This window comes from Coffea eugenioides, chromosome 9 (genome assembly GCF_003713205.1).
Source record: "Coffea eugenioides isolate CCC68of chromosome 9, Ceug_1.0, whole genome shotgun sequence".
Taxonomy (NCBI): domain Eukaryota; kingdom Viridiplantae; phylum Streptophyta; class Magnoliopsida; order Gentianales; family Rubiaceae; genus Coffea; species Coffea eugenioides.
In genome coordinates, this window is record NC_040043.1 from 6407342 (window position 1) to 6424724 (window position 17383).

Here is a 17383-nt window from a genome sequence, read left to right on the forward strand (position 1 = left end):
GCCAAGGACCAAATTGCAAATACCAAAAAGTTTTTAGGGCCTAATCATGATTTCCAAAACTTCGGGGCAAAAATTGAAGGAAAGATAAAGTTTAGGGACTAATTTGCTATTGTAGCAGGGACCCGACTGAAAGGAAAACTAAATTATGTGAACCGTAGCACAAATAGCCAAGGATCAAAGGTCAAAATGTACAAAACATGAAGAGAACCAAGTCCAGGGGTCAATTTATGTTTAAATCATGACTTAATTGAACAAGATCTGGAAGTTATGCAGGCTTTAATGGGATTTCACCAAAGGGCAGGGGACAAATCGTAAATTCATAAACATTGCCCAGCCTAGTTCGTCTTCCTCACGAGGCTCAGCTCTATTTCGTTCTGAAAACGTGACTGAATCTCACATTTTTGCCTAGGCAACTTTTGATGAAACTAGCCTCTACCAATGCTCCAAGATTTTCGAAACAACCCACATCTATTGACAAAACCCATCTCTTGCTACCATAAAAATCAGCTACCATGTTTTGACAAAACATTGAACTTGCTGTCTATTCAGTTTTTTCACACTCAAAAATGTAGACAAATCATCTTTCAATTAGAATTTTCACTCAGGCATTTCATCGAACAGATTAGGGGCATTAAAAATTTCATCAATTCTTTGCTCCATTGAGACCATAATCGGCCCCAAAATTATTAGAAATCCAAAAAATTTAGCCCAATCAACACATAAACCATGTATGTTCTTAAAATCATGAACAATCGACATGAAAATTTGCCATAGCAACTCACGGCAGACATGCTTTGAAAGAACTACTGAAATGTAAAGGAAAAGAGCAACTCACGGTGTTCTCTCGGTGAAGCTTCGTAGGTAGTAATGGACGATTCCGGTGAGATGGTGGCGACTATGAGCGGCGGCGGTTCCGGCAGCTCTTCAGATGAACCTTCCTTGCTCTGTTTTTTCGCAGCTTTGCTCCTTTGCTTTTCCTTGGCTCTGGTTTATTGCCGAAGCCTTTCTCCTCTGTTTTTCTTTTGTTTCGTCCCAGATTTTCCTTATTCTTCTCTAGCTCTCACTCTCGGTTCCTCACTCTACTCGAAAACTCCCCAATTTCCCCAAGCTCCTCCCTTTTTCCATTGTTTGCCTTACTTCCCAGCCTGCCCGTAGCTTTTCTTTCTTCCTCCTGTTTTTCAGTTCTTCCTGGCCGCCGCCCCTTTTTCCCTGTTTTCCTTTGCTTTTTTTTTTCTTTTTCTGGTTCCTCTCCCGCCTCCCCAATCTCCCTTGTTTTTTTTCCCAGTTTCCTTGCTTCCTTAGCCGAGAGCTCTCTCTCGGTTCTCTCTATCTCTCACCCTACCTCCCACTCTCAGCTCTCTCAACCTCTAGCCGCCCTTTCCTTTCTTTTTCTTTTCCTTCAAATCTTAGGTCTCCAAGTGTCTAGACACTTAACCCCTTAGGTGTTGTGTTATCAAAGACATAGAGGGACACTTGTCCCACATGCAAGCTTCCACCTATTCACACATTTTCCTATTATTTTTTTTATCATTTTTGTTTTTATTTTTTTTCAAAAATCAATTTAAATACACAAACAAAGTTAAAAACAAATTAAAACAAATTGAAAATTTTTAAATGTCAATTATATATATATTTTTTGTTTTTCAAATTGAATCCAAGATGATTAAAACAACTTTTGTGGAAATTTTCTTTTTCTGAAATTTAATACAAAATATCTTAGCAATAAAAATGAAAACAACGAACCCAATTTGTAAAAAATAAAATAAAATAAAATAAAAATAATTAACAACCCTTACTATCATTTAATCAATTACAATAAAAACAAGAAAAATAAATAATAATAAATAAGGCTAAAAATAAAAATTTGGTGTCTACACATTGCCCCTCTTTGTCTAAGTTTCGAAGAAATTCAAGACAAAGACGTAGACACCAAATACTTACTTATATTTATTTTGCCTTGAATTGAAACATGAAAAGGTCAGCGGGATAAAACCCGATCCTGCCGTGGCTCCAAATTCAACACGATAGAACGGTCGATAGAACGGTCAATGGGACATACCTAAGCCTGCCAACATTTCCAAATCCAATATGATAGAACGGTCAGTGGGACAGCCTGCCTAAATTTCAACTCCAACATCATAGAACGGTCAGTGGGACATACTCAAACCTGCCGACATTCCTACTCCAACATCATCGAATGGTCAGTAGGACATACTCAAACCTACTCAAACCTGCCGACATTCCTACTCCAACATCATAGAACGGCCAGTGGGACATACCCAAACCTGCCGAAATTCCAACTCCAACATCATAGAACGGTCAGTGGGAGTGGGACATATCCAAGCCTGCCGACATTCCAACTCCAACCTGAGATTCCAACTCGATAAAATGGTTAGTGGGATACTCCCAAACCTACCGAGATTCCAAATCCAACTCCATAAAACGGTCAGTGAGATACTGCCAAACCTGCCGATATCCCAACTCCAATATGATATTCCAACTCGATAAAATGGTAAGTAGGATACTCCCAATCCTACCGAGATTCTAACCTCAACAACCAAATCCAACATGAAAAAAATGGTCAGTGGGATACTCCCAAACCTGCCGATATCTTTCCCAATCCAACTCGATAAAACGGTTAGTGGGATACTCCCAAACCTATCGAGATTCCAAATCCAACTCCATAAAACGGTCAGTGGGATACAACCCAAGCCTGCCATAACATTGGTCAAGAAATTAAATGTGATTGTCAAGAAGGGGGGTAGAGGGGTGCGCGGCGGACGCTGAGACTTCATCAACAAGAAATTAAATTGTCAAGAAGGGGGATAGAGAAAATTAAATTGGCAAGAAGGGGGGATAGAGGGGTACGCGGCGGACGCTGAAACTTGACCAACAAGAAATTAAATTGTCAAGAAGGGGGGATAGAGGGGTGCACGGCGGACGCTGAGACTTCACCAACAAGAAATTAAATTGATTTTGTCAAGAATGGGGGATAGAAGGGTGCGCGGCTGACGCTGAAACTTCACCAACACACCAACAAGAAATTAAATAAGAAATTTTGATTTATCAAAAAGGGGGGTAGAAGGGTGCGCGGCGGACGCTGAGACTTCACCAACAAGAAATTAAATTTGATTTTGATTGATTGATTTTTATTTTTTTTTACTTTTTGATTTGATTTTTTTTTTTACTTTCTTTTTTTTTCTTTTTTTTTTCGGGAGAATCTTTTCAAAAATAATTTGCCCCCTGTTTCAACGAGTTATTGCGCAACTGATCATTCAATTTGCATTACGGCATGGTTGCTCCTCCTTAGAGATTTGATTCACCTCTTCCTCGGTCCGAGTCCTTCAATTCTTGGGTGATAAAAATTTATCCCAGTTTTGCTTTTTGGTATTCGAACCTGCAAAAAATAGAAATAATCATAATAGCAGATAATGCCATTACCATCCGATCACCCCCTTTCTTCAAGAAATGTGTAAACATGAGTATATGAACGTTCTTCTCCGATGTAGTCTGCAAACCGTATCATATTTTCTCAACTTGACAAAACACTTAGTATCCAGGCAATTTTGGTATCCAGGTCATTCACAGGGATTGCCATTCAATAAGTCCTCAATGTAGCAAAGCTCAACTTTGCTCTGTGAACTACACCAAATCTCCTTAACTTCCAATGCCTATTAATTATAACATTCGGTATCTAGGTAACTTCAATAAATTATAGGGATTGCCATTTGATAAATCCAAAGAGATAAAGGAGACTATAAAATAGATGAAAGAATATTTTATTTACACGACAATGATGAAAATCTCAGTAACATGAAAACAATCATTTATTTTGAAAGCAAATTAATGGAAGAGAAATAAACCTGTAAACTTAACAATTTATGTTTGAGAAACCAAAACACTTTGATTCTTGAACAAAATGTCACGTTTGACCCTTTGGATATCATTCCTCCGGAGTTCAATGTCGGCAGAAAAACCACAATGTGAAGAGAAATTCCAATGAACTGTGTGATGCCCCAACTTTTAGGATCATCTTTTGTTTAGTCTCAAGGAGGATATTACGGTTTCTTTAGTTTATTTTTATTTTAAAACATTATTTTGTTTTAAAGAAGGAATTAAAGTTATTTCTTTGGATTTGATTTAAAACCTTGTTTTATTTTAAAAGACTAGAAACCCTAAAAGTCTAATCAAAACCCTAGTTTCACTTGTGACTGATCGTTTTCTCAAATTTCTCATATTTTAACCGAAACCTTAAATTCAATTTATGGAATTGTAAAACCCTCACGTTTTTCTTAAAAATGCCCTTTTATTTGGAAATTATTTATTTATTATGGCCCTACCCAATCACCCCACAATAAGTGTAAATGAATATAGAAGGGTTTTCGTTGTCCGTTTCCAAGTTAGAGCGAATTAGGATTTTCACGTTTTTTTCGTAGTGTGACTATTCGGTACGGAGGGAGGATCAAATTTGGTTGGTAAGAGTGACTTTTGGATGAGGAAATATTATATGATTAGAAGGGATAATAATAAGTTAGTGAATAGAAGTTAAAAACTCAAGTATATGCGCTTTAAGGACAAACGGCTCGGACCGACGGGTGTCGCGCGCTACCGATTGAATACACCACTTGATCCCTATTTTATTACCTTAATCTTCTCATTTTATTACAGCTAATTAACCCTCAAAATATCTCATACATCAGCCACAATTGTTGACTTTAAATACCAAGAGAGAGAAGGGAAAAAATGAATGGAATTGGTGGCGACAAGTGGCGGTATTTCATTGGTTGGTTGACTAACTAATTTACACCATATTTATCACCAAAAACCAACCTATTTCCTCCATTATTTCTGCATATCAGCCGTGAGTTGAGGGAGGAAAAACAAGAGAAAAGGAAACTTCAATCAATCTTGGTTTGAGCTTGAATGAGTGAAAACAAGAAAAAACTAAACCGATTAATCATTAGTTTGGAAGCTTGGGAAGCTTAAGGAGCTAAATTTTGCCAAGGGAAGTGAAGGATAACTCTTGAAAGCTCTTGTCTTGAGGTATAAGGCTAAAACCATGGCTTTGGTTGTTTTATTTTGGTTTAAGTTGTTATATAATACTTGTTTTGGTTGGATTAGTGGTGATACAAGTTGTTATGATGATTTAAAGGTGATTTATGTGAGTTAGGGTTTGAGGTATTTGCTACCTATCCTTGCTATATGGATGATATATATTGTATTTAAGCTTATATAAGTGGTTGTGGTGATGATTGGAGCAAGAAATCAAGAAAAGTTGCATTGAATCCCAAAATTCCAGGTTTCTGGAAAATTTCAGCTCTATTCTGTCCGGTTTTATTGCACCATGCTAGAGGCTGAATTAGGCTTGGTATAAAACATGAAAGTTGTATAGAATGGTATTTTATAGGTGCCTACAAAATTTCAGCTCAATCGGAGCAATGTAGTCTGTGAAAAAACTGAAATACCCCTGCTGCCCTGTTTATGTCCGAACCTGCTAATCCGCTTCTGTAATTGGTTAGTTTGACCAGGAATACTGCTGATTTGGTTGATGATGTCTTCTTAAGACTTATAGCCTTGTATCTTAGCTTTCAACTGGCTTTGGAATCACTTGAATTGGAGTTGTATAGGCTGAGATATGAGTGAATGAATCAGGACTGCTAGTTGAATTTCACAGTGAGTTTCGAACTGGAAAATCTGGAGTTATTTTGGTAAATTTGACCTAGTTAGGGTGAGAACTGGACTGAGTGGTCTTCATCAAAGTTGTAGGTCCTTGTCTTAGCTTCGAAATGGTTTAAAGTGCATCCAAATCCGAGTTCCGTAGCTTCAGTTATGACCAAAACAAGATCAATTGTCAGAACTGCCTGCGCATTGGACAGTTCTGACAAGAATGTTTGGACCCGTTTTCCTCCATGCTCTGTATTGATTCAGCTTTTGGTCCAAACATGAAAGTTATAGCCTTATGTCTTAGCTTTCTAAAGCCTCTGGAATTTCTTGATTCTGATTTCTGAACCGTGAGTTACGGTCTTTCAAACAGGGCCTGTTTGGTAATACGAAATGAAATAGCTGGAACTATTTTGTGCATTTTTGACCAATACCTATTGAGATATGGGTTGAGATGTCTAAATAAAAGTTGTAGCCCTTCCTCATAGCTTCTAAACGGTGTCTCACCCACCTTGATCCGATATTGCTAGCCTAACTTTTGATCAAAACGGTTTGGGATGGCAAATCTGGCCGTTTCCGTTTCCGTGTCCGTCTCCATTTCCGTGTGCCGTTTCCGCACTTGCATGTGCCAATGTTGCCGTTTTACTTGAGTTATGCATGTTAGTGGCCGTTTGTGATATATTGTGATGCAATCTTCTATTTCAGACGGTGACGGGCTAGACGGTACCGGTGGGGCCTACTAGCTATATACGTGACGCGATCCTTGCATTTTTGCTATACGTAGTTTTGGAGTAAGTATTCAGGCCGTTTATGTGTATAAACTGCTTATGTGTTTTGATGAGAATAAAAGGGGGATTTAGGCGAGGGTGTACTTTATCACACTTGACATAAACCCTAGTTTGTACCTATGTTTTTTTTATGAGATGTGTATACATGAATTATTTTGGGTTTGAACCCCTTGAGCTTGTAGCTCGGGGTGACGTTTGTGAGTTTTGGGTTTGAACCCCTTGAGCTTGTAGCTCGGGGTGATGTTTGTAAGTTGGGGTTGATCTTCCGACCTAGATGGACTATTCGAGCCGGTCAGGGCTTGGTCGAAGCCAGTCCAACTTAGTCTGAGGTCACCAAGTTTGTGAATCCGGTTCACCGAGAATGTGAACCAAGTTTGTGACCCGAGCTTGTGACTCAAGCTCAAGTTTGTGATTTCGTTCGCTCGAGCAAGTTTGTGAGGTGACTGGCCAGTGAGGGTGATAAGGTGTATGGTGGAAGTACAAGTGGAGTTCTACGGACCATTATTTGTGGTCGACGGAGTGTCGACAGGAGATCACACGTGGCATACGATTTGGCTTTGGAGCCAACCTGTATCCTTCATTTGTATTGTTACTTTTGCACTTGACTTGACATTTTGTGAAATAGTTGTTTATTTTAATATGAAATTTACGTGTTTACCCCCGTGTACTTACTAAGCATATAGCTTACCCCGTTTCCTTTGTTTTCCTTAGCAGGGGGCGACGCGGGGAAACTTTTGGACACTGCCACTAGTATAGTTAGGGTTAGTTGTAATAGTTGGTCGGTTAAGATGTTCCTTTTGTTTTGGTGATTTGTATAAGGACCTACCTTAGGGTCCACCTTCTGCTGATTGTTATTATAATGTAATATGGTGGTCTGAATAGATACTTTTGAAGATGTAAATAGTACTCTTTTGGTTTAATATAGTTTTATTAGTTTTGTGTTTCGAGTCCTGGCGCGAGCTAGGCAGGCATCCAGCCGATACCCTAGGGTTCGCCCTTGGGAGAAGCGGGGACGTCACAAACTGAGTCTCCAGCCATTTCATTCCAAGCTCGCCTTTCATCATAAAACCCTACCCTAGTACCCTTTCGAGTTTTCACTAAGACTACCCCCACCTTTTATTTTTTCTCTCTTATTTTCATTTTTTGCTTTTTCTTTCTTTTTCCTTTCAAAGGTACCCTTTTGGGTTTTCACCTAATGAACAAATCCTACCAATAGCCTTTATCAACTCAGAAATATGTTTTAAGAAATGATGGCATCAGTGCGACAAACCTTCCCTTGCAAAAATGGGTGAAGGTGTATTGACATCACTTGCCATGTGATTTAGAAAATTTCTTTAAAAGAGATGATGCCAAGAAACGGAAGTCAGGACTTTCAATTTTTGTAATGTGGTCAGGTGAGGTGCTAAAAATAGGTTAAGGCTTGAAGGCAGATTTTCAAAAGTGGTTTAAATGATCTGAGATCGCATTGTTGCGCCAACCCTATTTTAGGGTTAAATCAAAACTTGCCCCAGTTTATTCTCAACTGAGGTTCTCTTTCATTTTCCCCTTTTTTCTTCTGTCATTCCATTCATCTTTTGAAATGTTCAAAATTTGCCCCAATTTATTTTTAACTGAGGTGTTCTTTTGTTCATTTCCTTTTCTTTCAGCTTTCCTTCAAAAATTGAAATTGTCCCAGTGTGGGATTTTTCTCTTTTTTTTTTTTCAGAACTAAATTTGCCCCAGTGTGGGGTTTGCGATCCTCAGGGATTGCCAAACGAAATGATTTATTCTAAAGGTTTAAAAGGGATAACTAGGGATAAAACATCTTCATGGGAAAGGAAGAGGGCCTGACTTTTATTCTGTTCCTTACATTAACTCTGAAAGGAAACCTTCATTCATCATATGAACAATTTCTTGCACATATCGAGTTGATTGGTTAAGGAAAAACTTGTCCATCCATTTCTGCGAGAACAAGTGCTTCTCCAGGCAATATTTTCTTGACAATAAAAGGACCTGCCAAATTTGGTGCAAACTTGCCCTTAACCTCCTCTTGCATTGGCAAAATTCGTTTCTGCACTTTATCTCCTTCTTCGAATAGTTGTGACTTGCCCTTCTTATTGTAAGCACGAGCCAATCCTTTTCTTTTGATAATATTGACCATGACGGACTGCATTTAACTGCTTCTTATCAAGTAATCACTGCTTTATTTCCTTAATCTTGATCCCAATTCGGCTTGAGTTTCCCTTTATACCATTCGGGCCTCTTTGAAATATTTTCGGATGTCTCCTCATTACTCCTTTCATTTTGAAATTCAAATTCACATTCGTGAGATATCGAAATTGCTACCATCAAATTTTAGAACAGTGATATCCAAAGCGTCAGAGGATTTTATTCTTGGTCATCTGAAAAGAATACATAAGTAACACAATATATATAAAACTGTACATTTTATTGAATTTCAAAATAAAGACCAAACTTAATAGCATGTTACTTGTTAAACAAGACGTGTCTTCAAAAGCCATTTCATTGAAAACTATTTACAAAAACATAGTTAAACAAAAGACACTCGCATGAATGGATTTTAACCAAAAACAACTCCCCATATTTATCGAAATTCCCTTCAAAAGGGTAGGTAATCAATAGTCCAACAGGTGCACAATTTGTTTTTTGAGGAACTTGATTGTGAGGAGAATTGATAGGAATAGTTGATGTATAGGTATGTGGTAAGCCATGAGTGGGATATGTTAAAGGTTCCTCGGGTGGATTTACACAATGTGGAGCAAAAGGGTTTGAATATACACTACAAGAAAATTGGTCATCAGTGACAACTTTTCTCTGTGACGAAAAAAAGTTGTCACAAAAGTGGATCCTTTATTGACGACTTTCTAACTCGTCACAAACCTCTAATGGGAGCCAACTCATTTGTGACGACTTAGAAAAGTCATCACTAGTAAATTCCCGCCAAGATTTAGCAAGAGCGCGGGAGTGTTTAGAACACATAATAGTGACGACATTAAGAACATCATCACTATTGCTTGGCCTATTTACGGACGACTTTTTGTTGTCGTCACTGATCACTAAAAAAAAAAGTTATTAGTGACAACATTTTGTAGTGATGACAATAAGTCGTCACAAAAGGAGCTTCTTTAGTCGCGACACCTAAAGTTGTCACAATTGCATCAAAGCAACTAAATGTTTAGTGACGACCCGTTATTTTCGTCACAAACTACACTGCAAGAAATATGGTCATTAGTGACAACATTTTTTAGTGACGACAAAAGTCGTCACAAAATGTGGTTGTTTAGTGACGACAAGGAAAGTTGTCATAATTGCTCAAAGCAACTAAGTCTTCAGTGACGACCTTGAAAAAGTTGTCACTAAAATGATCTATATAGTGACAACTTCTAATATCGTCACTGTCACTCTACCGATTCAGATTTAGTGACAAGAATTGATCGTCACTGTTTAAAGTACTTATTTCTAAGTCACTTTCATTAATTCTACTGTGCCACCCTAACTTTTGCGATTTAGCCCCAAATGTTGTAAAAAATTCCATTAATTCCATTATGATACCTTAACTTTTACAATTTAGCCCCATATGTAGTACACCGATTTCTTTAATTCTATTATTACTCCCTAACTTTTGTAATTTAGCCCCATATGTAATTCACCAATTTCATTAATTCTACTATGGCACTCTAACTTTTGCAATTTAACCCCCATATGTAATACACCAATTTTATTATTTCTATTATGGCACCCTAGCTTTTACAATTTAGCCCCTATTTTTTTATTAGGAAATTGCGAATGGTATCTTGATAAACTATGCATAAATATTTTATAATTTTCTCAAACTTAAGTAATAATTTGTTATAAACTCTAAAGATATATCTTTCATTACAATAGTTATAAGGCAGGCAGGTCTTTTTATCAATGGAATAAGAAATTTATGCCAGATTTATCCTTTGTACTACATGCCAAGTAGTATTAGCAAAGGAATAACAAAGTACTACAAAGTAATTAACAAAATAGCCTTCAGGGAGTGTAGTTTATGGGCAAATGAGCATTATCTATTCAAAGTACCAACTTTTTATGGGCATTTTACTCTCAAACATATAATTTATGATAAATTTATAAATGTTTGTAAGTAAAATTCAAAAAGTGTTACACTGATTTCTTACAAAACGAAAACTGGCAGGTTATCTTTTCAACATAAATTAAATTTTTTTAAAAAAAGAAATGGCCCATAAAGTACCAACTCTTTGTGGGTTTCCTCCATTACATGAACAAATATTCTGCTCTTTATGGGCATTAGTTTATGTTAAATACATAAATGTTTGTAAGTAAAATTCAAAAAGTGTTGCACTAATATTTTTATGAAAGGGAAACTGGTAGGTTTTGTATTTAACATAAATTAAATACGTGAAAGCAAAAAAAAAAAAGAAATTACCCATAAATCTATGTCTTGCAAATGTATACTAGTAAAATATATAGTTTCAAACAAAATTAAACATTAAAATAAACTGTAATTTATACACATTAAAATATCTGTAATTTATACACATTTTGCAACTACTACTTTGTGTTTTCTCTGTAATGAATTTTTTAACTATTGAGAACTTAAGTTTTGTCCTGCAAATCTATACTAGTACAATAGTTTTAAACAAAATTAAACATTAAAATAAATGTTTGAAAAAGAACAAAAGTACATTTATCACTTGCGGTAATGTAACAAAATTTTCTCAACCATTATCAATATTTTCACAAAAGTATTAAAAACTAGCAATTGACAATATTAAAAACTAGCAATTTAATTAGTGACGACTTTTCTTGTCATTATAATCTTGAATAAATTAGTGATAACATTATGTCATCACTAAATTTTCTTTGATTTTGACTTAACAATAATGTCTTATTAATAGCATTTGATTATTTTTAATGAAAGTCTGTTATAACCATAGAATTTGACTTTCGTTATTTTCAATTAATGATGTACTTTAGTGCTGCAATTATAAAAAATTGCAGGGCTAAAATATTTGCAAATTATAAAAGTATATTTTCACTTATATGTAATTAACAAATTTTGCCACCTATATTGATGAAAATTTGTGTTTTTGTACTAAAAAATAAAGAATAATACTATAGCAATAAAATCTATGCTTCAAACCAAATTAAAAATAAAAAAAAGCATGATGATTGGTCTCAAATGTTGGGAAAATGATTATTTTTATTGAAACTATGTTATAACCATATAATTTGAGTTTAATTATTTTCAATTACATGATGTTCTTTAGTGCTGCAATTATAAGAAATTAGTATAAAATATTAGCAAATTATAAAAGTACATTTTCAATTATATGAAATTAACAAATTTTGCCACCTATGTTGATGAAAATTTTTATTTTTTGCTAAAAAATAAAGAATAATACTATAGCATTAAAATGTATGGTTCAAACCATATTACAAATCCAGAAAAAAACATGATTTTTGGTATCAAATGGAGGGAAAATGAGTGAAGTCAAAATTTTGATCAAATCATAGTGAAAGTGCCGCGCAACAAAAACAATATCCAAAGCAAAGCAAAGACCAAAGCAGCGGAACACATTCTGAAAACAAAAGCAACGGAACACTTGGTCTGAGTTAAAGCAACGGAACACTTGAGCAACACAAACTTTCACCGAGCTGAAACAAACAAGCTTCTGCACTGAGCACAAAACAGAGCTTCCGCACGGCACCTGATACTTTCACCCACACAACAAATCCGTTCTCTGGCTTCTCACTAGCATCACCATGGCTGTCCAGCATTAAAGGGCAAGGTTTTCATTGGAAAGGTTCATTTTTCTCTCTCCTATACATTTTCCCCAATTTTTCCAAATCCCTAATATTCTACAATATTTTTTGCAAATTTCTGCCCAAAATCTTTTAGCAGCTCTTGATTATTAGATGCTATCATAGCTATGTTGTACTCGGAACTCCTCCCGCTCGACTCGATTCATCTAACCTATGGCTGATTTGTTTCAAGTTCATTTCTGCAAGCGTGATTGGTCGTTGAGTTGGATGTCCGTTATTTCGAAGAGGAGTCCACTTGATTGGTGCATCGATCAGGTTTGAGAAGCTGTCTATTCGAGTCTTAAACGTCTGTCAAATTGTTAGCCATGCTACTACATTTTCTTCTCTCCTTTTTTTTTCCATTTTTTTGCCCCCTCTATTTATGTCGAGGAAGCACAGGGGAGCTTCCAGTTCCTTCTGATGTGGATCAGAAGGAAAATATTAAAAACACTCCTGTCAAGCTTTTTGTTTTTTTATTATGTAACAGGATAAAAAGATCTTCACTCTTCATTTTGATTATAATTTCATAAAATAAGAGAGTGCCATTAACATGTCCCTAACTTTTGATATCCACTATTATGTCATTTTTCCTGAACTATCAATTCTTGTCGATCATTTAAAAAATCCTATCATTTTTGAAATATCCTGTGGAAAGAGCACGCAAACTAGTAGTAAATGAAAATCTAATATGACAAGGAAAGTTTTAGTTGAAATGTACAAGAGATCTTTGAATGCAGCACGCTGTTTGGCATAAATATGCAAAGATGCTGGAAAAGTTAGCAGGCTTTTGAAGCTGAAAACAGCAAAAATGCTACTACATTGTATCACATTTCCCGTTTCTGGAAGAAAAACAGAGCGTATGTTTAAGTCCTTCGTTCCGCTCTGTACAATCAACTTAATTATAAAGAATTCTTTTACAAGTCTTGAGCCATATGGGTTGAGAGTAGTTGCATTCCATGATGGAAGATTCTTTTGAACGTTGAGGGCTTCCAATATTCATGCCTAGCTCATCGTTTCTTTGACCCCAAATTATATTTCTAGAATAATTTACACTTTACAGCCTTAGACAATTTTCAGCTAAGGATGCGAAAATCATACATAAAATCATGTACCTAACCTGCAAGGAACTATATATATAATTTCTGTCCAAATTGGAAAGTTGTTCAATTTGTTCTATATCTCCGCAAAATATATTATTATTATTGTGTTTGTGGATCAGACTTAGAAGAAAATGACCCACGGCAAGAAAAATGTGACCATTGAGTCAAATCATGGGAATTAGTAGATTAGACCCACTGTAACCAACGGACTTCCTAGCCAGCTTTGATCCTTTCTACATTATCGTATTTGGACTTGACCCACCCCAAAAAATATATATATATATCTCACTCCACATCTACCGACCAAAACGGCTGATCCACATCAGGGGAAAAATGGCATTTAAAATAGAAAACAGAAGAAAGAAAACATAACTCTAGTAAGTTGACTGTGTGAGTTATTTTACATCTGAACATGTGAATGAATTTCTGTTGCGAATCAGTTTCCTAGCCTTAAATGAACCGACACATGAGATAGATGAAAATATCTTCTAGAAATTATTATTGCTTCAATCAAACTCACATACTTTAATCTCTCGCTCTTTCTCTCTCTCTCTCTCTCTAGAATTAAATCTGAAGACTTAATTCCTACCACTAATTATACAAGACATTAGTGGCTTACCATATAATTGGGGATATTCTTGATAAACAGGGTTGGTGACAAAAGCACTGGACGTTTTCTCCCAGTTGCATTTCAGACCAGATATAAGGAGGTTCTTGTAAAGGCACATACTGCTGCATCTGGAGCGGTGCTAAGATTGCAAATAGCTCCTGTTCTTGGTAGGAAAAGGAAACCAATTGAGTGGTCTGAGTTTCAAGTACTGTTCCTTCTTACCATTATTCAGGCTTGAAATTTATATTTGTGCTTTACTCTTCTATTATTTCTGAGTTGGGCATCTTCCCTTTACAAATATATGATGCATGATCCTATGTTTTTTGAACATGTAGTGTGCTGTTAGCTAGCAAAATCAGCCTATGAAATTGATTATTCATGTTATGGCTTTATCTTTTGTTTGCCAAACTTTTGCATGTATACTGTGGCTGCAGATTCTATTTAGTTTGTTGCCTTACTAATGCATTTGTACTTGAGATGGTTGATTTTTGCTAAAAATGTGTTTTACACCTTGGATCCCATTGCTGGTATTTGAGGAGTTTAAATTTAGTTCATATTACATTGCATTTGTTTTCTATATAATGTGGCGGTCATATTCTTTATGGTAGGATAAAGGGCTGCAACAATATGGACAGGAGTTGGATGTCTATTAAGAACTACCTAGACCCCAAGTATTTAGATGGAGTTGATGAATTTATTAAGTTTGCTTTTCTAGGCAAGGATCCTAATTGTAAACTGCCATGTCCTTGCAAAGTATGCAATAATTTTGAGGATCAAACTAAGGAAGTCATGGCCAATCACTTGTGTCGAGGAATTGTTGATAGTTATACTAGGTGGATATATCATGGCGAAGGGTTTGAATCTGATGATGAGGATGATGACATAGAAATAAATGACAACGATAGTGACTTTGACAGTATGGAGGAGCTGTTAAATGATGTAGGAGTTGCTAACTTTGGTGAGAGTTGGAGACATTCACCGGAACTTGATACGGGTGCTTGTACCGAGAAAGAAGGAGAAGCAAGTAGGTTTCTCAGATTATTATCGGAGGCTGAAAAATCTCTATACCCGGGCTGTGAAAAGTATTCAAAACTCTCGTTTATTGTCCATATCCTCCACTTGAAAACAATGAATCGGTGGACTTGTAAATCTACTGATATGTTGCTGAAGTTCTTGCATCAAGTATTTCCTACAGCTTTGATTCCCAGTTCATATTACGAGGCAAAAAATTTCATCCGTGAGTTGGGGCTGAAGTGTGAAAAGATCCACGCCTGTGAAAATGATTGCGCACTTTTTTGGAATGAAAATAAAGGCCTTGATCATTGTCCAAATGAAAAATGTAAAGCACCGCGGTATAAATCTCCAAATTCCAAAATACCTAGAAAGGTGTTGCGTTATTTTCCATTAAAACCAAGGCTGCAAAGACTGTTTGTGAACAAAGAGATTGCTCGGGATATGAGGTGGCATAAGGAGAGACGTGTAGATAATGAGAACATGATGCGACACCCTGCTGATTCATTAGCTTGGAAGGATTTTGATAGAAATCACAAGTCCTTCGCTGAAGATCCTAGAAATGTGAGGCTAGGACTTGCTAGTGATGGCTTTAATCCCTTTGGAACCATGAGCAATTCATACAGTATATGGCCTGTTATCCTTGTTCCTTACAATCTACTTCCTTGGAAATGCTTAAAAGATCCATTTTTTTTCCTATCAATGATTATTCCTGGTCCCAAAGCACCTGGAAATGACATTGACATATTCTTTAGACCACTAGTTGATGAGTTAAAAGAGTTATTTGCCACTGGTGTGGAGACATATGATGCCTTCAGGGAGGAGAAGTTCATGTTACGTGCAGCACTTTTGTGGACAATAAACGATTTTCCAGCATATGGCTATTTGTCGGGATGGAGTACAAAAGGGTACAAGGCATGTCCTGTGTGCTTAGATGAGACGACTAGTCTATATCTTAATAATGGTCACAAATGTTGTTACATGGGCCATCGCCGTTTTCTGCCTATTGATCATAAATGGCGTCGAGAAAAAAAGCAATTTAATGGAGAAAGAGAACATAGACAGCCTCCTAGAACCCTATCAGGTGAGAAAGTCCTCCAACAACTTCTTCGTATTGAGCAAGTTGAGTTTGGCAAGGCACCTGATTTGCTGCAACAGAAGAAAAGAAAACGCGTGCAGAACAGTTCAAATTGGAAGAAGATGAGCATATTCTTTGAACTTCCATATTGGAGTACCAATAAAATTAGACATAATTTGGATATTATGCACATTGTCAAGAATGTATGTGAATCTTTGGTAGGTACATTAATGAATATCCCTTCGAGAACTAAGGACACATGGCAGGCTAGGGAGGATTTAAAAGAAATGGGATTAAGGGAAGAGTTGCATCTACAACCGGGAGGTGGCGCATCTAAAGTTATGCCACCTGCATGTTACACTTTATCACGCCTAGAGAAAAAGAATTTCTGTCAGTTTTTGAGCACTATCAAGTTCCCCGATGGCTTTGCTTCAAACATTCCTCGGTGTGTGAAGACCAAGGAGTGTCAACTTTTAGGAATGAAGAGTCATGACTACTATGTGTTCATACAACGACTTCTTCCACTAGCAACTAGAGGAATGCTGTCAAAAGATGTATCTCAGATTTTAGTAGAGATCAGCAATTTTTTTCGAAAAATTTGTTCTCGAACTCTCTATCTAGATGAGCTGGAAATGCAGGAAAAAAATATTATTTTAATACTATGCAAACTTGAGAAAATTTTTCCTCCAAATTTCTTTGATGTAATGGTCCATTTAATGGTCCATTTACACTGAATCCAAGATTGCTGGACCAGCCCAATACCGGTGGATGTTTCCATTTGAGAGGTACATGCCTCTTATTTTTAATAATGCCTATTTGATTTACCTCCAATTTTCTTATTTTCTAACAACTCGGGCTGAATTTTTTTTGGATAGAAAAATGGGTCAATACAAAGGCTATGTGAATAATAGGGCACGACCTGAAGGCTGTATAGCTGAGCGCTACTTGGATGATGAATGTCTTACATTCATTTCCAGGTATTTGCATGATGTTCCGACCAGGTTTAATCAAACGTAACGAAATATGGAGAAACACGAAGCTGCTAGAAAATTATCTATATTTTCTAGCTTGGCTCGGCCCTTTGGGGCAGCACTGATTGGTTATCTAAGTGAGATTGAATTGCAAAGAATACACCTGTTCATCTTGAAAAATTGTGAAGAAGTAGATGATTACATGAGGTAATAATATACTTTAATGTTAAATCTATGTCGTGTTCTATAATATGTTCTTCATTGCTTGTAATTAAAGTCATTTGATAGAATATGTAACTACTTCTACTACTACAAATTTAGGGAGCATAGACAAATTCTTGAAAAGCAAAATTTAT

The 17383-nt window shown here is 36.3% G+C and overlaps 1 protein-coding gene across 1 annotated transcript; it reads left to right on the top strand.

Annotated features, from left to right (window-relative positions):
* Positions 1 to 14594: 14594 nt before the first annotated feature.
* LOC113782068 lies at positions 14595 to 16790 on the top strand. The gene has a single exon (XM_027327980.1). The coding sequence runs from the start codon at positions 14595 to 14597 to the stop codon at positions 16788 to 16790; it is 2196 nt and encodes a 731-aa protein (XP_027183781.1).
* The last annotated feature ends 593 nt before the right edge of the window (positions 16791 to 17383 follow it).